Genomic DNA, 18,208 nt, shown 5'->3' on the forward strand with positions numbered 1-18,208 from the left:
ATGGCATAGTGAGGGTAGGGGGCACCCGGGGCCTATGTGCACTTCCCCCCTCCCCCCACCGTGCGTACGCCCCCCCTTCCCAAACCCCCTGTACCACTGAGAACCTAAGCAAATACCTTGCTAGGAGCTCATTAGTATTTAAATGAGGTCTCCTAGCGATGCACAAAAGAGAATTCCCCTTATTTCCAGTCACTTATTACTGGTAGCTCTAGTACTTCTGGTAACTGTTGTGTACACAACAGGCACAACAGCATTTTAAAAAAACCTTCAACCCTGATGGCAGGGAGGGGAGGGAGAGGGTGGGAGAGGTGCCCAAAACCAGGACCTGCGACATTCCTTCCAACACCAAGCCCCCCCCCCTTCAATCTCCTGGACCACTCCCATCACTCCAAAACAAAATCCTGGTGGTCTAGGGGGCTGGGTGGGGACAGGTCAGACCCCCTCCCAGCTTGAGGACCCTCCAAACCTGACACCGTCCTCCCTGTACCTTTTGTTGAAAATCAGGCAGAAGGGATGCCCACTCCCTCCTGCCTTGAAGGGCCACCTCTTCAAAATGATAGCCCTTCCTCCTCCCAGTGCATCCTATGATACACTGGAAGGAGCCTAAGGTCCTCATTGGCTCAGGTGCCTTAGGCCTTTCCCGGTGAGGGGCCTTAGATGCTTGAGCCAATTTGGGCCTTAGGCCCCTCCCAGTTCATCACCAGCATGCACTGGGAGGGGCCTAAGGCCATGATTGGCTCAAGTGCATAAAGTCCCTCCCCAAGGAAAGAACCTTAGGTGCCTGAGCCAATCAGAGCCTTAAGCCCCTCCCAGTACATCCCAGGATGCACTGGGTGGGGGAAGGGCAGCCATTTTGAAGAGGTGGCCCTTCAGGCAGAAGGAAGTGGGCATCCCTCCTGCCTGATTTTTAATAAAAGGTATGGGGGGCAGTGTTAGAGATGGAGGGTCCTTGAGCTGGGAGGGTCTGACCCAACCCTCCCAACCCACTAGACCACCAGAATTTTGTTTAAGAATGGGGGGAGGGGGAGGGGAGATTGGAAGGCTGGAGGCTTGGGTCTGAGGTGGAAGGGGGTTTGGTGTGGGGTGGATGGTGTCAGGGGGGTCCCGTATTTGGGCTCATGTGACTTCTTTCTTTCTTTCTTTCTTTTTTAATGGGCGCAGCTGCGTTAGCACAACAGCAGCGCCCTCCCCCCCCTCAAAATAAAAAAAATCAGCCCCTTCCTCCCGGTTGAGCTGATCAGGGAAGGGGAATCCCCGATCAGCTGAGCCGGTGGGATTTCCCCAAAGCTGCTACGGGCTTTAGGGATTCCTGCCGGCTGAGATGATGGAGGATTCCCCTGCCCCAATCAGCTGTACCAGCAGGCAGGGAGAGGAGGGGCTGCTTTTTTTGACAGAGCAGGCAGGAGGAGGAGCAAGCGCCAGGCACAGTTCCTCCCCTCTTTTACCCCCGATTCTCTGCACGAATAGCATGCTAGTAAAAGAAAAATCGCTCCCACAATGGTATTTTTTTACCATGGTGTCAGAGCTTTGTGCATCTGGCCCTAAGTAAGTACTAAGGAGGGAGGGAAGGCACATGTAGGGACCTCCCCTTACTATGCTACTGTTCCTACACCATTCTCTGATCCATCTGTCCTAGAGATGATAGGCTCTGTATTTCCTGAGGCCTCAGTGCTCAAAACTTCGACACAGTATTAAATACCGTGTTGGGACCGATTTTTTTTAAATCAGGTGATGTAAGCACAATTGCATGTAAATTATATGCACGCTATTCATGTGGCTCCAAAATATTGATGTCAATTTTATAAGTCCCAAATAATTCCGGAACTACTAATACTACTACCAAAAACGTCCTGGATATATTTATATATATATATTTATTTTATTTTATCTCATAGCCTCAGACCCATCACTCCACCGCTAATTACAGTTTTATAGCGGGAAGAATTACATGGCTCCTCATCATTGGGCAACTAATAATCTTCTTAGAGCATATTTTTTACTTATCTTATTATCTATTTAAGCTTTCAATAAATATTTTCAATAAATATCTCTTTTAAATATACCTTATATATTTTCAAGCACTAACCTTAACAAATGTGACCCGGGAGAGGATGACCCGACATGTTTCGTACTATTGTGCTTTATCAAGGGTCTCCCGTGGCTGCTGTTGTCATCTAACTCACAAAATACTTTCTAAGTAGACTGCTTTAACAAGTCTTACTGGCACGGAAACCTTTTAAGCATCGGGGCCTGAGTGCTACGCCCACCCTCTGAGTCCTCCAGTCCTGTTGTGAATTCTACATTTTTGGTTTAGGTCAGGGGTTCCCTTCTCTACTCCCTGGATGTTATGTTAAGAGTTCTGGAATGCATCAGAATTTCTCCCCCCCACCTGCCCCAGCCCTGTTCTGTAACTATACTGTATAAACAAACTCTTTAATGAGATTTTGAGAGGGGAGGGGATTAGTAAGAAGCAGTGTCTTGTCCTTGCAGCTTGGCAGATATATCGCTGACTCTGCTTAGGCTCCATGAGTAATCCTTTCTACATAACTCATGATAATAGAATCTGTCTCTCCACCCTTTACATGTGTGCAGTACAGCCCTGTAAACAGAACTCGGTTGCTATGCTACATCCATCGGTTCATGAGCACTGGGATTCCAGCTCTCCTAGCCTGAAATGGAACCCGGATCCCCTACACTTTCTGCAGTGCTCACAGCAGCATGAGCAGGAGGCTTAGCCAGGAATGGAACCCAGGTCCTCTAACTTTGCTGCACATCTCAAAAGCAAAGAAAGAGGCGTCTTATCTGAAAGCCAGGTTCCCTAACTTCTTTGCATCTCTCACAGCAAAAGGAACAGGAGTTTTACCTGGACATGGAACCCAAGTTTCCTAACCTCTCCACTCATCTGACAACCACAGGAGCAGAAGGTTTAACTGAGAATGGAAACCAGATCTCCAGCCTGAATCTTTTGAGAGTAGCCATGACAAGGAGATAAGCTCTCTCTCTCTTACTAATCCTGAGGTCCAGTTGAGCTTCTCACGTGTAATGACATAGCAGTGCCACGACGGACTGGCAGAAGATGAAGGTTTCTGACTGCCCAGTCAATCTCTAAATTTATCCTTCTAATCAAGGATAGGGAACTCCGGTCCTCGAGAGCCGTATTCCAGTCGGCCTTTCAGGATTTCCCCAATGACTATGCATGAGATCTATTTGCATGCACTGCTTTCAATGCATATTCATTGGGGAAATCCTGAAAGCCCAACTGGAACACGGCTCTCGAGGACCGGAGTTCCCTACCCCTGTCTAAGTGAATGCTGAAATGTGACAGCCTGCTTTTTAAGAATATGTTTAAAGTATCTGTCAGTGCCCCCTTACCTCATGCCATTGCCACCCCCACCTTCTTCAGGACCTCTGTGTTATGAGCCCTTGCTTGTAGTGGGTCTTCTATCTGCGTGTGTCTGTGTCTCTCACTGTGGGACCTATGCAGAAAGTTGTGCGGTAGAGGCCACACGCCACTGCAAAATTAGTGTTACAAAGACACCGGGGCGTGCTAATCAATGAGCATGCAAATTACTGCCATGTTACAACTACAGCAATAATACGCACTTCAGTGATGCTCCGGCGCTCCTAGAGTTCCCATGAGTGTCGGAGCAGCGCACAGCATTCAGTTTACCAGCCAGAGCTAAGAAACACTTTCACAGTTTTGTTAAAATAAAAAAAAGGGGGGAGGTGTAAATTTGAGAGTTATTTATTTAAAGTTCTTTAAACTATGTATGGGTAATTGTAACAATGGTGAAACTAGACAGAATAGAATTGCTAATCAATGAGATGGATATGCTTGTTTTTGAACGCAAATTAATTCAAAATGCGGCACGATAGTCAATGAACAAATACACATTTCATCATCCACCATCTACAGTCGTTCTCCTTTTTTCGGTTTCTGTTTTCCTGTGCACACAATACCTTCAGGAATGTAATAATTTCTTGAAGAACTCTATACCTCTGAGTGACTTTCAAACGTGACGGTTGCAATCCTGAAGTTTGATTACCAATTTGAATGAGAAGACAGTTCTTTTATTTGAACTCTAATATTTTTCTGACTTCCACTAATATTTAACTATTAGTACCCCAGTGACATTATAAAGAAATTATATATGTCCTATGATTAGACTGGAAGAAACTGACTGGACTCCCAGGTTACAGCAACTGTATAAGCAGCAAAAGACAATACAGTAGACTCTCAGTTAACCAGCACCCATAGGGATTGATAGAAGCTGGATAAATGTAGTTTTTGGTTGCTTGAGAGTTACTATTAAAAACTGTGCAGCAGCCCATTAGTATGCCTCCTGAGATTTCAGGTGTGCCACGAGATGCTGGGGAGGAGGAGGGGCGCCGGTGCCAGCTGACTTCCTGTAGGTGGCTCAGGGCCTGTCTGGAGAGCCTTTGTGCGTGTGCGGATATCGACGTGATGATGTAATACATGCGCGTGACGTGTTCATGTTGACATCCATGCACTTCCAGATGCCTCGAGCCACGGCCACTACATTTAGTGTGCCGCAGCTTGAGAAAGTTTGCGAGACATTTCTATACCCCATACTATGCTATACTATAAACTGTTCCAGACAAACTACCGGACTTGTGGTAGGCAAAGCATGGACATACTTAGGTGTGGTGTGCCAAGTTTACACTTAAATTCCCGCCAGAAATTGATTTTATTTTTATTTTTGTTTAAAGTATTAAAGTATTTCTTAGATTTTTTTCTGGTTGCTTGAGAGTTCTGGTTACCTGAGTTCCAGTTAACAGAGAAACTACTGTACATAGTAACATACTTAGTAAATGTGTATGTGTGTGTGTGTGTGTAAAGCTTAGCGCCATAGCAGAATGGACACATGATTTAACGGTTTTCTCCTGCATTCTCCCCCGCCCACTTTTATTATTTTTTCCTTGAAATTGTGGAAACACTTTAACAGGCACTAAACACATATATTAATGGTGTCTGGAAAACAAAGTAAGTTGAAGGTGGCTTCTGCGGCTGGAGGAGCTAAGAGGCCTAAACCGGACCCTCCAACACTGCTGAAATTACCACTGGGCCATGACGTCGCAGATCTTCTTGATCCTGTTATGGTGGAACGTCAGGTTATTAAAACTTTGATACAGGACAGTGCAACCAAAATGATCTCTCTGTAATAGGAAGTCTCGACCCTTTCTCAGCAGCTTGCAGTATGTAACACTAGAACCGAGCACCTGGAACAACGTGTCTCCGGGGTGGAAAATGAGATGCAGCGCTGTCAAGCTGATTGTAAAACCCTTATACAACTTAAGAAAGATTTGAAAGAAGCTACTAACAGAAGCCTCTGCAACAATGTACATTAATTGGTTGTCCCAGAGGGAGTGGAGGATTCAAATGCTATTACATTTTTGGAAGATTTTCTACCACGTTTGTTACATCTTCAATTGAAGTTTCCCTTAGAAATTGAAAAAGCCCAACGAATACCTAATCGAGCGGTGAATAGTGGGGGAGTTCTACGCTACCAGCAGGGTCTTGACATTATTTCTATGGCAAAGGGTTGCAGAGATCTCAAATGGAAGGATGCCAAGCTATCATTGCTTCCGGATTTTGCTAAACACAGGGCTTGGCAGAGGAAGCAATTTTTGTCTATGCGTTCTCAACTTCAGCAATTGGGTGCTCAATATAGACTTTTTTATCCGGCCATAATGCGTGTTACTTTCCAGAAACCGCCATGTTTTCAAACCCGGAGCTTCTATAAAAGATTAACCACTTATATGTCCTGAGGCAGCTTTTTTGAAGCGAAACGCTGGCCATCATCGATGTGTGGTATGTTAGTTCCTGCTACAATGAACACTGCTCCAGTGAGATTAATTAAGCATTAGTTGTCGAGTATTCCTTAGTCTCCCGGTACATTGTTGGCAATTAGAGGATTGTACTGCATTGCATAAGGCTTCTGCTTAGTGTAATATTACGCGAGGAGGTTTTTTATGCCAGTGATTATATCTATCCCGATTAAGCCTCCTATTTATCTGCAATTTTACCAAGTCGTCTGGATGGAGGAGGGGATATGAGGCTTTTTCCTACCTCACGGTAATTTTCACAGCAAGGACCCTTAGAGCAGATGCTTGTTAATCCCCACTTGCCCCAATTCTAGGGATTCAAGGCACATATGTGATTAGCTCTGTAGGTTTGACACGGTTTTTGTGTCTGCTGTGCTGTAGTGGTTAGTGATGGGACATACTCGAAATTTTGGAGGAACCCCTCGGGAGTACCACAGGGATCACCACTATCACCAACACTATTCAACATTTACATCTCATCCCTAGGACACTTACTACAAAAGATAAACTTAAACTACTACATATACGCAGATGACATTTCCATTTTAATCCCACTGAACAGCATAACAAACGAGACCTCAGAATACATTTCTCATATTATGACCAAAATAGAACACTGGACAATCAATTTGAAGCTGAAACTAAACACAGAAAAAACTAAAGTCTTCCTTGCAAGCCCAACGGACAAAATTACAAAAACAACGTTACATATAAAAGATCATGACTACCCGATTACCAAAACAATAAAAATATTAGGAGTCACATTAGACACACATTTGACAATGGTTGAACACACAAACTCAGTGGTAAAAAAGTGTTTCCTGACATTATGGAAATTAAAGACCATCAAAAAATACTTCGACCCATTATCATTTAGACTACTAGTGCAATCACTAGTACTTTCTTTTTTTTTTTTAAGTTTATTAGGATTTTATATACTGCCTATCAAGGTTTTTACAATCAGGTACTCAAGCATTTTCCCTATCTGTCCCAGTGGGCTCATAATCTATCTAACATACCTGGGGCTATGGAGGATTAAGTGACTTGCCCAGGGTCACAAGGAGCAGCGCGGGGTTTTGAACCCACAACCCCAGGGTGCTGAGGCTGTAGCTTCAACCACCGCACCACACACTCCTCGCCTTTCTACACTAGATTACTGCAACATCATTTATATAGGTATACCCCAAAAAACAGTGAGTAAACTTAGATTAGTTCAGAACACAGCAGTCCGCCTGATATTTGGATTTAAAAAAAGTGACCATGTCAGCCCCTACTACAGACTACTGCACTGGCTGCCAGTCGAAGCACGAATAATATTCAAGTTCGCTTGCATATGCTTCAAACTAGTATGGGGACTAGCTCCCACATACTTATTATCACACTTCGTACTATACAGTCCCACGAGGCAAACCAGAAATTGCAATCTATTCGCATATCCAAGCATTACAGGCTGTAAATGCAAAACCTTCCTGGATAGAACTTTTATGTACCAAGCAAACAAACAATATTGGCTGGACAACTACATAAATGGAGCTAGACTGACCTACGTTGCCTTTAGAAAAACCATAAAAACTGCCTTATTCGACAAATATATCACCTAAACTTCAACTACACCAATCACTATTTCCTTTTTTTTTTCCTAATATGTCCCCCCTGAAAAATTCTAAACAAACTGTACTATGTATTTCGCCACTTTATCTAAAAGGACCCCTCTGAATTTCTAAACAAACTGTATATTGTAATTGCTGCTTTTCCATGATTCTGTATACTGTAATTTCATTAATTATCTGCATATTGTAACTCGCTGATTGTCCAGCTCTCTTCAGTTGTAAACCGCCTAGAAGTCGCACGATTGTGGCGGTATAGAAGAATAAAGTTATTATTATTATTAAACCTTTTGAGAGTGTGGTTTGATATAACTTTCCAGAACAGAATATCTACCTTAAAGGATCCCCAAGTGCTGCAGGATTTTATTAACAGCCATTTGGGCTCTATGACTTGATAGACTCTTAGGGCCAAATTCTGCAAAGTGTGCCTACATTTGGACGTAGTTTGGACGTCCTTGTTAGGCGCACTTTATAGAATTGCTGAGCGGTGCTCAGTGTCAGATGGACGTCCTTTACAGAATTGGGGGGTTTTTTAGACAGGAGTTAGACGTCCAACCAATGTCCTTAATGTTATAATTCTGACATTATGAGAACGGCAAATTTATGCTATATTTTATTATAATTGTAAAATGGCACCATACCATTTAAAAAAAAAATCTGTTTAATGTTTTCATTTATTTATTTTCTATTAGACATGTGGGATCTATCCGCAAAGATAGATAGGGAGGATCACTGGAGTGGGCAGACTTGATGGGCCGTGGCCCTTATCTGCCGTCTATTTCTATGTTTCTATTATCACAGGTACTGAGTTGGATTTGAACTAGGAACATCAGTGTAGAAGACTGTAGCTTTAACCAGTTAACCAGTGTGCTACAAAGGAAGCTAACAAGCTGCATAGCAATTGTAAAACTAGGTCTTATAGGCATTGTAAGGACGTATACTTTTGAGCATGGTTTGGGCTTCAGATAGACATGAGTTTGATAGACGTGAGTTCTGTGGATGGGACTTAGGTGGGCTTTGGACATTTCCAATGCGATCTTGTAAATAGGATTTAGGGATTTTATTTTTACTTTATTTAGCTCAAAATACATTTAATAAGCCACCACATAAACAGGGCACATAAATACAAACATATTGCATGCGAAACCTACTAGTTTTCTGACCAAACAGTAATGTTATTTGCTAATTACAGCACATGAAAAACACAGCTTTAGGTTTCTTGTTAAAAAACAACCCTTTTTTCTCACTAAACAGTGCTCCAATGAGCTCATTCTTCAAAGAGATGCAACCACATGACATAAATATATATATTAAACAGATAACTTCATTTGCAAAAGGGTAAAAACAGATACAGACCTTAGCATGGCTTCTAGTTCATTGCAAATGGAGGTGGGCAGCTGCACAATGGTGGCATCATTGTGAGATCATCAAGGAGTATCTGCAATGTAGAATGCAACAATCAAAATAGGAACATGTGCTGCTGGTGGGGGCGGAGAGGAGTTGTTTGGGCTTCAAAACCACAACTGCAGGAAGATGAGCGCAGGGCTTTTACCCATTGAGCTACAGCAGCTTCTAGTTGGGTGTCTCTGACTGCCCTGAGATATCATAGCTTAGTGATATGCTAAGGTATCATCTCCTTAGTTATTTTGACCATCACATGGCTAGGATATCCTAAGCTCTCATGGTAGGGAACCCCCTGTCTAAAAAGAAGCAGCTGTGGCTCAATGGGTAAAAGCCCTCTGCTTATCTTCCACAGGTCATGGGTTCAAATCCCAACCCACTGTCCCCAGCACATATTCCTATTTTAATTGTCACTCGTTTATTTAGCAAATATTCTTTATATATTATAAATGAATCAATACCATATAACACTCATTCAATTAAACATATTCCACTTCAATATTAAACTTATCTTATGTAGACCTCTTTTTCTCTCAACAGTCTTCACATTTATATTCACTTTTTCCCAAGATTTTCAACATAGCATTTGAGTTATTAGTTATATGGAGAAAAACCTCAGTGGCTACACCTGAACAGACTTATTTCATTTCAGTTTAGGAATTCATGTAGCTCCTATTTTAATTGTGGCATTCTACCTTGCAGGTATATCTTGTTGATCTCACAATGAGGTCAGCATTGTGCAGCTACACATCTCTATTTGCAATGAACTAGAAGCCATGCTAAGGTCTATATCTATTTTTCTGTTTTTACCCTTTTGCAAATGAAGTTATCTGTTCAATATATATATTTATGTCATGTGGTTGCATCTCTTTGAAGAATGAGCTCATTGGAGCACTGTTTAGTGAGAAAAAAAAGGTTTTTTGTTATTTTTAGCAAGAAACATAAAGCTGTGTTTTTCATGTGCTGTAATTAGCAAATAACATTGCTGTTTGGCCAGAAAACTAGTAGGTTTGGCATGCAATATGTTTATGTGGTGGCTTATTAAATGTATTATGAGCTTAATAAAGCAAAAATAAATCCCTAAACCCTATTTAGAAGATTGCATTGAGAACGTCCAAAGTCCGCCTAAATTTAGTCCATAGAACTCACATTTATTTAAAGCCCAAACCACACTAAAAAGTAGACCTGGTTTTCATTCGCATACAATTTCCACATTAGATGGACGCACTATGGCGCCCAAATATATGTTAATGAGTGAAGAGACATCCACATTGAAGCCTTTCCCATGCTATACCCATGTTATGCCCACACCTATATGGTTAGGTGCAGTTTTTTGGAAGGGTGCCTACTGAATCGTGGACACGTCTCGAAACTCGCGTCCACATCCTCAGGTCATCCGTCTGCCAATTATCGCTTGTTAAGACCCTTAAATCACTCATTAACCACTATGTTTGGACGCCTAACTCTTGCTTAACTTTAGGTGGAACATAGGCACTGTTAGGCGCCCTTTATAGAATCAGGCCCTTAGCCTTTCAGGTTTTTGAGCATGGCAACTGTCTTGAGTACATGCAGTAGTTTGTTTTGCTATTTGTTTGTAGTTTATGAGGAGAACTTGGGATTTTTTTTTTAATTTCATTTATTAGCCAGCAGAGGGGAGAATTGGAGAATGTGGTGAAATCAGTTAGCTTAGCGGGGTTTACAAAAGGTGTGGATCATTTCCTAAAAGAATAGTCCATATGCCATTATTGAGATGGCTTGGGGAAATCCACTGCTTATTCCTAGGATAAGTAGCAAAAAATCTGTTTTGCTATTTGGGATCTTGCTGGGTACTTGGGACCTGGGTTGACCACTGTTGGAAACAGGCTATTGGGCTTGATGGACCTTTCGGTCTGTCCCAGTATGGCAATTCTTATGTTCTTAAGATCCAAATGGTAACAAAGCCTTGATTGCTTTAATAAGCTTTGATTGCTCAAGTTAGGATAACTACTGCATAAAAAATAAAAGTAAAACTAAAATTACTTATAGTTAATTTTTAAGGACCAATCACGTCAAAGAATGATGCTTGTCTGGGTGGTTGTATCTTTATGCACACAGATGTTCATAATATTGACAGATTCTTGCATACATGTCATCTATTCTAGTGTATACCGTATTTTTCGCTCCATAAGATGCACCTGACCATAAGACGCACACTAGATTCAGAGGAGGAAAACAAGAAAAAAATCATTCCAAACCAAATTGTGTACTAATATATACCAAGCTCTGTACCCATCCCCCCTCACTCTCTGCCAGGCTCTGCACCCAACCCTACACTTCTTGCTAGGCTCTGCACCCTGTCCCCCCTCCCTGCCAGGCTCTGCATCCAAACCCACACTCCTTGCCAGGCTCTGCACCCTATCCACCCTCCCTGCTAGGCTCTGCACCCTGTCACCCCCCCCACCCTGCCAGGCTCTGCACCCAACCCCACACTCATTGCCAGGCTCTGCACCCTGTACCCCCAGTATCTTTTTAAATCTCCCATCACACCTTTTAAAAACACTGCCGTACCTTTTTAACCCCCCCCCCCCAGCATAACAAAAGATTCTAGAACCCCAAAGCGTATCAGGATTCCAGGCAGAATCTAAAAAAATAGCAAGATTTCGGAACCCCAAAGAGTAGCAACATTCTGTGCTACTGATCCAGGGCAAGCAGTGGCTTCTCCGTGTCTTTCTCAATAACAGTCTATGGACTCTGTCAACCTGTTCTAGGCATACAGCAAGAAAGAAGGGACAGAGTCTGGAGTTGGCGGTGAAGAGAAGGCTCAATACTTGCATTATTATAGTGTCCAAATGTGGTCTCTCTGGTGGACCTGCCCATCTGTCTATCTGTCAGTCATGTAGTCTTTTTGGTGGACCCGCCCGTATGTCTGTCCGTCCATCAGTCAGCCATGTGGTCTCTCTGTTGGACCCCCTGCCTGCCCATCCGCCCGTCTGTCATGTGGTCTCTCTGGTGGATCGCCCGTCGTACCTTTTAAAATGCAGCTTATAGCCCGGTAGTCCAGCAGTGTGTCCGCCGTCAGGAGCGAGTTTTCCTTGCTCCTGCTGAATGGCTGCCCAGTTCTCGCAAGTCCCAGGAGAGCTCAGAACAGTTTACATGAGTTTATTCAGGTACTCAAGCATTTCTCCCTACTTCCTGCTTCTGTGAAGGCAGGACCTGGCAGAGAGGAAGGTTCAGTGCTGGCAGAGCAGCGTGTTGTGAAGGCTGCAGCATGGGTTGCTGCTATTGGAGGGGGAAGATACTGGTCCTGAGAGCACCCCCTTGTGGACTGCACCTAGGGTAGACCACCCCGCGCCCCCTTGGAATGCCACTAGTGGCCTCCCTCCTACCTCTTCTTTCCAAAAATTCTGGTAGTCTAATAGGAATCTCAACCCCATGACACCTTGCCTAGGTCTCACCCAGATCCCAGACCTTAAATGAAGCAGGAGAAATGCCCACTCACTTCTGCCTTTGATGTCGTCATCTTCCAAATGGTGATGCATCCTGTAATGCACCAGGCATAGTCAATTCTCTTGTATGGCAGACTGACCCCACTCAGTGCATTCTTGTGACTGTGTGTCTCTCTACATTTGTGTACTGTATTCTGTCTATATCATATGTCTTTCATGTTTCTGGGTATTTCTGTCTGTATATATACTGTATGTGTATCATTTCTGTTGGTGTGTGAGTCTTTGTATGGTTGTGTATTTCTGTATGAGTGTGAATTTGTCTCTGTATATTTGTGGATTTTCATGTCGTATGCATGGGAATGTATCTATATGTTTGTACAATTCTGTGTATGTCTATGACTCTGTGTGCAGTTGTGTATTTCTTTATGGGTTTAAAAAAAATTTATTTCTGTATTTCTGAGTGTGTGTCTCAGTATTGTTACACATTTATGTCTGTATTATGTATCCTTAATATTTCTGGATATTTATCTGTATTTGTGTCAGTGTGTGGGTATATTTATATTTGTGCTATTCTCTGTGTGTGTCTTTGTATGGTTGTGCATTTCTGTGTCAGCTTGACTCTATGGGCTCCTTTTATCAAGCCGCGCTAGTGGTTTAACGCATGTAATATCGCGCGCTAAACCGCTGGCCGCGCTAGCCGCTAACGCCTCCTTTGAGCAGGCGATAGTTTTTAGGCCAGCGCGGGGGCTAACGCGTGATGAAACATCACGCGCATTAACCCCGCTAGTGCGGCTTGATAAAAGGAGCCCTATGTTTGTGCATTTCCATGTGTTGTATATGTGTATGTTTCTGTATTTCTTTGGAGCTCTATCTATCTATCGTTATATATTTCCGTGTCTTTGTTGCCTCTCTGTATTTCTATGCGTGTGTATGTATCTCTGTATAGTTGTGTATGTCTATGTCATGTCTCTTTGATGTTTCTTGGTATTTCTGTATGCGTATGACTTGTGTTGGTGTGTGTCTTTGTATATGGGTGTGTTTTTGTGCGGCTGTTATTTCTGCATGTTATTTCTGTGTCTGTATATGTTTCTGTTTGCACATATCCATGTGTGTGGTTCTATATTTGTGTGTGTGTGTATCTCTGTGTATTATATGTGTCGCTGTATAATTGTGTACATCTGTGTGTGGCTTTCATGCCTCTCAGTATTTCTGTGTGTAAGTGTGTGTACTGTACAGTTGTGCTTTTCTGTTGGCATTATGTGGCTTTGATGCTTGTAGGTATTTTGTTCTCTCTCTCTCTATATATATATGTTTGTATGACTATGTCTGTGTGCTTGTGTCTTTCTGAGCATTTCCAAGTGTGTGTATGTATATGTTTTTATATTTCTCTATGTGTGTCTCTGTATGTTTGTGTACATCTGTGTGTGTCTGTGATGTTTCTCTGTATTTCTATATGTGTATGTGTCTCTGTACAGTTGTGTATGTCTCATTGTGTTGTGTGTCTTTGATGTTTCTGGGCATTTCTCTCTGTGTCCAAGTGTATTTCTCAGTGTGTGTGTCTTTGTATGGTTATGCATTTTTGCTGATGTTTCTCTCTATATATATGTATTTCCATCTCTTTGTATATGCCAATATATGTTTAACATTTCTGTGTATATGTATTTCTGTGTGTGTTTGCAAGTAGTTAAATGTTTCTCTGTGTACCTTTGATGACTCTGCATTTCGGTGTGCGTATATCTCTATATGGTTGTGTATTTCTGTATGTGTATGTTGCTACATGTGTCTTTGTTTGTGTCTCTATATGTTTATATGTGTGTAAGTGTGTCTATATATGGTTGTGTATTTCTATATGGTATGAATTTCTGTGTGTTTGTTGGCTTGTGCATTTCCATCTATGCGTTTATATGTTTTTATATTTCTGCGTGTGTGTCTTTATGTTAGTGCATATGTGTGTATGCATGTGTCTTTGTATGTCTCTGTATTTGTGTGTATGTGTGTGTGTGCCTGTATATGGCAATATATTTTTGCATGGGTGCGTTTCTGTGTGTGTGTCTCTATATGATTGTGCACTTCTATGTGTGCGTATATATATGTTTCTCTTTATGCTTGTGTATTTCTGTATGTCATATATGTCTTTATCTGGTTGTGTAGTTCTGTATGTGTATGTATTTCTGTGCATTTCTCTCTCTGTCTGCTTGTTTCTGTATTTGTGTATATGTAGTTTCCCTATATGTGTCTCCTCCTAATCCCTCACTCCATTCTCTGTCTGTCTTTTGCTGAGTTTTGAGGCTTCTTGATCAATTCATCGTTTTACTCTCTGTTCCTTTTTCCTTTGCTCTCTTCGCATATTCTTTCCTTCTCTCTGTTCTTTTGTCCTGTTTTACCTTTCTCCTCTCTTTGTTTTCTCCGTCTTCCCTCGTTCTGACCCTCCCTCCCCTCCTGTCCTCTTTCTCTTTCTCAAAAAGTTTCCTGAATTGAAAGAAGTGTAGTCTCTCCCTCCCCAGGGTGTCAGACAGCAGGGAGGTGTCTGGGCAAAAAAGCAAAATCTTCCCTTACAAGGCAAGTGGTGGGAGGACTTGAAGTAAGAGGACATGGTTTAGGGGCTGGGTGCCGCCTCTGCTGTACCCTCCCACCCATCTATCTACCCTCTGTCTACAATATCGGAGATTTTTCTGCAAAATAGACTTTTTTCCAGTCACCAGTGAGCGAGGAAGGATGCTGGTGCTCAGTCTGTTTTTTGCCTCTGGGCTGCTCATGGCCACACAGCCACAGGATCTGAGAGAGACAGATGCCCTCTGTGATGTTGAGGGCTGTTATGCTGTTTACTTTCAGCGACGGAGTTTCCTAGATTCCTGGCGCAGCTGCCGGGACCGAGGCGGCAACCTGGCCACCGTGAAGCGACCAGAAGAGGCGATGCTGGTAGAGGAACTCCTGCTTGGGTTGGGGCTAATGCCCGAACAAGGTCGGCTAAGATTCTGGATTGGACTACAGAGGCAACCCCGACAGTGTCCCCCCAACCGGCCACTGCGTGGCTTCACCTGGACCACAGGTGACCAGGACACTCTATATACCAACTGGTTGAAGCCAGAGGCAGTAACTGGTGGCACCTGCCCAGCGTCTCGCTGTGTGGTGATAGGGTTTGGGACAGCCCTTGAGACCCACCAGGAAAACTTCAAATGGCAAGATGGCTCATGCTCCATCCCTGTAGATGGATTTATCTGCAAATTCCAGTACAAAGGCATGTGCCCAGGAATTGAGGTGGGACCCCATGGCCCTATAACCTACACCACACCTTTCAACCTAGTCAGCACCCTCCTGAACTATGTGCCGTTTGGCTCAGTTGCTGCTGTGCCCTGCCTGGGCTCAGTGACCGATGTGTCTGTGCTCTGCATGCAACGAGAAGATGGCAGTATTGGCTGGTCCAAGGAGGGCCCTTGGTGCGTGGAGGACCAGCAGGACCAGCACATGAGTAGCTGGTGTGATTCATCCAATGATCGCTGTGACCATATATGTGTGGATGGGGAGTTTAGCTACTATTGTGAGTGTGAGGAGGACTACTTGCTAATGGAGGATGGCCACTCCTGCTTCAATCCTTGTGAGAGCAACCCCTGTGAGTTCAGTTGCCTAGTTGCCAACCAAGGCTATGTTTGCAGTTGCCCTGAAGGCTATAGTTTGGAAGATGATGGCCGTTCCTGCCAAGATGTGGATGAATGCACCCAGAGTACATGTGACCAGCTTTGCTTGAACTTTGCCGGTGGCTACGAGTGTCAATGCCACCTGGGCTACCAACTGGAGGACGGGCAGTGCCAGGACACGGACGAGTGTGCTGACGCCCCCTGTGAGCATGCTTGTGAGAACACGCCAGGCTCGTACACCTGCCACTGCCACCTAGGTTTCAGCCCAGCGGAGGATGATCTTCACCGCTGCACCGATACGGATGAATGTCAGATCCGTGATGTTTGCCAGCAGATGTGTGTCAACTATATTGGTGGCTTCGAGTGCTACTGTAACGAGGGCTTTGAGGTGGCCACTGATGGCATCCACTGCCGGCCGGTGCAAGAGGAGTCACCACACCACCCTGCTACTCCTGACTTCCTCACTCCCACAGACTCTGCTGAATGGGTCTCTGAGGAAGAGACTGCGACAGTGGAAAACGAGGATGAAATGGAAAAGCTGCCAGCACCACTTAGGCTGACAACTGTGGTTACTATGCCAGTGGAAGATGAGTCCCTAGCACAACTTGAGCTAATAGCCACACAACCAGAGGAAGAGGATGGCACACAGCTAGTGCGACTCGGGCCGATGATAGCTGCCTTGACAACAACTGAACAGGCCCAGGTCACTACTGCCGCAGACTTCACAGTGACAGCAGGATTACCTGATTCTGCTACCTGGCTCCCAGAGGCATCAGCTGATAGCATTTTTTCAAAGGCCTTGCTGGTAACAACCATGAGATACACCTCCGCTTCTGTGACCCCTTCAGCTGGCCGGAATCCTGAAGCAAGATTGACTGGTCTGGATATACAGTCATCCCACAGCACAACTCCATCCCAGGGTCATTTAGTCTCAGGGAATGAAATTTCCCATTGGTTTCAAGGAATTGCTGCTGGAGTCAGGCCTACTTTGACCATGGAAGTTTCTACTTCTGGGGATTCTGACTCCAACCAACAGGTCCTACAGAGGCGAGATGACCGTTGGCTCATGGTGGCTCTTTTAGTGCCACTTTGTGTGTTCCTGGTAATCATGTTAGCCTTGGGTATTGTGTACTGTACCCGATGTGGAGCCCCCAGCAAGCGAAAGAGCATCACAGACTGTTACCGCTGGGTCACTAGTACCACAAGCAAGACCCCTGCCCCAAAGGGCAGTGCCAAGCCCACCACCTGCAGAACCAGTGTCTGAGCTTCCCACCATCACCTTTGTCCAGGGGTGATGGCAAAGCGAGGGATAAGACTGTGTTGCTGTTTTTAAAGGTAACCCTTTTAAGGACACTAGTGTGTGTATTTAGCTGCTCTGCAGTTCACAGCTGAGGCCTGGTCTAGTTAAAATGAAAAAAAAAAAAAAAAAGAATGAAAAATTCATGCAGAGTGCTGCAGAGGGGAGCAGGAAACCAAAGCATAAGATGTGTTCTTTGTGATGTGGTCACCAGACAATGCTTGGAGATGTTGATACCTAGAAAGAGGACACATACCAAACTTTAGATTCTGGTTCTTGTTTGCAGTAACTAAGTGAATGCAACCACTGGGATTTTTTGCTCGTAAGGTTTTTTTTTATTTGTTTTTTAACAAATAACCTGAATAGATCTCAGACAGGAATTACTGGACAGAGCCATATGCATGGATGGGAATTGCTTTTATCGTCAGACTGGATTATATGCACCCTAGAGAGAGCCGGCTGCCTGCATCCAGTCCTGTACAAAATTAAGAGTGGTGCAAATTCCCAGCTGGAACGTGGGGATAGAGACCCCCCTCCAGTGCCTGGAGCTTTGGGGGATGGGGGTATTGTGGGGGAGAGAAAGACTCCTCAGACTAAGAAAGAGCAAATTTACAGCTAACACTAGGCTTGTACCCTTTCTGTTTTTTTTCCTGGGTGTTTGACGATGAATTCCCTTGACAAGGGGAAGTAGCAGGACCTCATCCCCTTCTCTGAATCAAATCAGAAAGCTGCCTTCTTTATAAAAGGAGTGACTGGAAAGAGCAGATTACCCTGTATGTTTATGCATTTTCTTGTGCTTTCTAAGAAGATGAGATTCTCCTTATTGTGGGTGGGTGTGTATGTGTGAGCTTGCACTGTGATTGCTTAGTTCACTGGTTACAATCCAGCTCCCCCTTCTTCTCCTATACTGCAGAGAGAAATGAATGCAAAAGCCCAGGCTGTCTTTTTCTATTTTTCCTAGCAGCAGAGGAGCTGCCCATCCTGGTATCTTGGGAT

At 43.9% G+C, this 18,208-nt stretch overlaps 1 protein-coding gene across 1 annotated transcript; it reads left to right on the forward strand.

Annotated features, from left to right (window-relative positions):
* Nucleotides 1–14,981: 14,981 nt before the first annotated feature.
* Nucleotides 14,982–17,595, forward strand: CD248 (CD248 molecule). Its single transcript, XM_033957403.1, has one exon. The coding sequence runs from the start codon at nt 14,996–14,998 to the stop codon at nt 17,177–17,179; it is 2,184 nt and encodes a 727-aa protein (XP_033813294.1). The 5' UTR covers nt 14,982–14,995; the 3' UTR covers nt 17,180–17,595.
* Nucleotides 17,596–18,208: the final 613 nt, after the last annotated feature.

This window comes from Geotrypetes seraphini, chromosome 8 (assembly GCF_902459505.1).
Source record: "Geotrypetes seraphini chromosome 8, aGeoSer1.1, whole genome shotgun sequence".
In the NCBI taxonomy this organism is placed as follows: domain Eukaryota; kingdom Metazoa; phylum Chordata; class Amphibia; order Gymnophiona; family Dermophiidae; genus Geotrypetes; species Geotrypetes seraphini.

Excerpts from the sequence above, each read along its gene's own strand:
- CD248 (XM_033957403.1), top strand. The coding sequence starts at position 14,996 with ATGCTGGTGCTCAGTCTGTTTTTTGCCTCTGGGCTGCTCATGGCCACA.